The sequence below is a fragment of the Danio rerio genome, chromosome 9 (genome assembly GCF_052040795.2).
Source record: "Danio rerio strain M-AB ecotype USA chromosome 9, GRCz13ab, whole genome shotgun sequence".
NCBI lineage: Eukaryota > Metazoa > Chordata > Actinopteri > Cypriniformes > Danionidae > Danio > Danio rerio.
This window is the reverse complement of record NC_141029.1, coordinates 4,762,501-4,765,000: the sequence shown is the minus strand read 5'-3', so window position 1 is coordinate 4,765,000 and position 2,500 is coordinate 4,762,501. Positions and strand designations below refer to the sequence as shown.

The 2,500-nt window shown below is 41.9% G+C and overlaps 1 protein-coding gene across 5 annotated transcripts in view; it reads left to right on the top strand.

Moving 5' to 3' along the window:
- Positions 1-2,500, top strand: part of galnt13 (polypeptide N-acetylgalactosaminyltransferase 13) — a 67,284-nt gene that overhangs the window by 46,404 nt on the left and 18,380 nt on the right. For 2 of the 5 annotated variants that reach the window (XR_015499065.1, XM_087267439.1), the window contains exon 13: positions 1,047-1,248. The exons of the other annotated variants lie outside the window; for them this stretch is intronic. Coding sequence is in view for 1 of the 2 variants with exons in the window: in XM_087267439.1 (XP_087123565.1) it covers positions 1,047-1,232 (186 nt within the window). In the remaining variant the exon portion in view is untranslated. The remainder of the gene's footprint in view (positions 1-1,046; positions 1,249-2,500) is intronic. 5 annotated transcript variants of the gene reach the window in all.

Here is a 2,500-nt window from a genome sequence, read left to right as displayed (position 1 = left end):
CAAATAATGTGATATTCAAGATTTGTGTAGTCATACAGCTCTGGATAACTTAGAACAGCAACCACAAGTCTCTTCTCCATCTTCAAAAGTCTCCCTTGTTTTCTTGACAACATAAACACTGCAGGCACCTCAGCGGAAACGCAGCCATTTGATTGGAGAATTAAATGGACGCGATTTTTTTTTTTTTTTTTTCACTCAGAGTTGACTTTTTATTTCAACAGAATGCACGACGCGCATGGGCGAAAACGTGAGGCGCAGCAACGTCTTAGTAACCACCTAGAACACCCTAGCAACCACTAAGGACACCCTAGCAACCGCCTAGCAATGCCTAAGTAACCACATAGCAACCTTTTAGCAACCAGCCAGAACAACCTAGCAACTACTCAGAACATCCTAGCAACCACCAAGCCACTCATTAGTGACACCTTAGCAACAACTCAGAACACTATAACAACCGCAATGACACAGCAATGACATGGCAACCACTCATAAATCCTAGTAACTACCTATCAACACCTTAACAACTACCTGGAACACCATAGCAACCACTCGGAACACCCTAGCAATTGCCTAGCAAGAAACATGCTAATCCGTACTAGAAACATGCTAATATACATGTAGTTATCTCTCTGTTCCAACTGTTGCAAACGTCTTCAAAACTACTTTGGGTATTTAAACGTTTAAACTACTTCAAACTTTCAGATGAGGCTTTCTCAAGACACCAGTTTGTCTACGAACTTTACTTTAATGCAGGGCTTCTTGTCCAGTCTGAGATCCACTTTATACCGTATCTCAATCAGGCAGTGAAGATCATCAATGTTGAACACACCAGATGTTAAATGTGTTGAGTTTATAATGACATGACAGTTCAACAGAAGCGCTAGTTTACTCAAAATGAAAACTCCTCATGCGTATTTCACATAACATCCACATGGGGAGCTGTGAGCAAAAAAGAAGTTACGCAGTCTTGCTTTCAAAAATGTTTTAACCTAGCAATTGTCAGCATTCATACATGGTTTATTGTCATGTTTCATGCAAACCATCAGAAACGCACGTTCCTCCACATCATCACGCAGTCATGTCTGACCATCAGTCGGCTAGAGGACGGAACATATGGGCCCACGGTGGAGTACTGTGATGATAGCCCCCTTCAGGCCTGGACCCTCCGAAACTTCACCCGACAGGAGGTCTTTAAGAAGCTCTACTACAGCCCAACTGATTACTTTCTGTAATTAGCACAGCTGTCAGGTCAGTGCTGAAACGGCTAGCAAACCATCCCGTAGAGTAGAGATGATGAAATTGGAGGTAGACAACAAATAGTTATTAGAGCTGTTGTGGTGCATGTCGTGCTTTGAAACCCCTTCATTTAACTGTTGTGAGATCTATTAGATCAGTCGTTCTCAAACTTTTTAGCTCGCGACCCCCAAAATAAAAATGCCAGTGGCTCGCGACCCCCAATATCCTCTGAGGTGGTTATAAATACAAAAACTTTGCATGCAATGGTGCACACACACCAATAGACCAAAGTCTATTCTTCGTAGATTTTTTTTAATGTATGTTAGTGCTGTAAATGGCCCAGAAAGCATAGCTTCAGATGCAGCTATGCTGTGTCTTACAATATAATGTAATTACCCCAGCGATCGCAATTGAATAGAACTAGTAACTATTAGCTACTATAGTAACTTTATAAAGTAGTATATAGTAACTACAGTATAAATTACTATTTTTTCTAGGTTATGGATAAAATATGGTAATTCTTATGGTTTCATAAAAATAAATAGATTTTTGGAAATCAATAGGCGACCCCCTTTCATTGTCCCACGACCCCTCTGGGGGTCCCAACCCCCACTTTGAGAACCACTGTATTAGATGTCTTTGTGATTCACGTCATTGTTTATAGTGGTACACCGTTGCAAGATTTCCAACACAGGCTCATTCTGAAAACGTAGTCCTGCGGATGTTTCTGGAGACCGCTAATTATGTAGCCGGAGGTACGTATGGCTGCATATCATTTTTTTTAAGCGAACACTACGAGGCGGTATGACGCCTTTTCTTTGCCTTTCCCACCGCAACCAGTTTGTCCGGTTAGCTCATCATGTACATTGGCCGACTTGAGACGCAGAGAGGGTGCCAGAAATCAGGTAAAACAAAAACAAAATCTAAAACATAAAATGAAGGAGTGAACAACAGGGTGAAAATGTGGTAAAATTCGAAAATGTGGTAAAAATCCAACGAGGGCTTTTTTTTTTTTTGGACTGCTTTTGTAAACCGTCGGTTGGGTTTAGGGCTGGGGTAATCAAACTTGTTCCTGGAGGGTCGGTGTCCTACAGATTTTAGCTTCAACCCAATTCAAACCCACCTGAACCAGCTAATCAAGGTTTTACTAGGTATACTTGAAACACCCAGGCAGGTGTGTTGAGGCAAGTTGGAGCTAAACACTGCAGAGTCACCGGCCCTCCAGGACCAGGATTTGTGACCCTTGGTTTAGGGGAATAAGTGG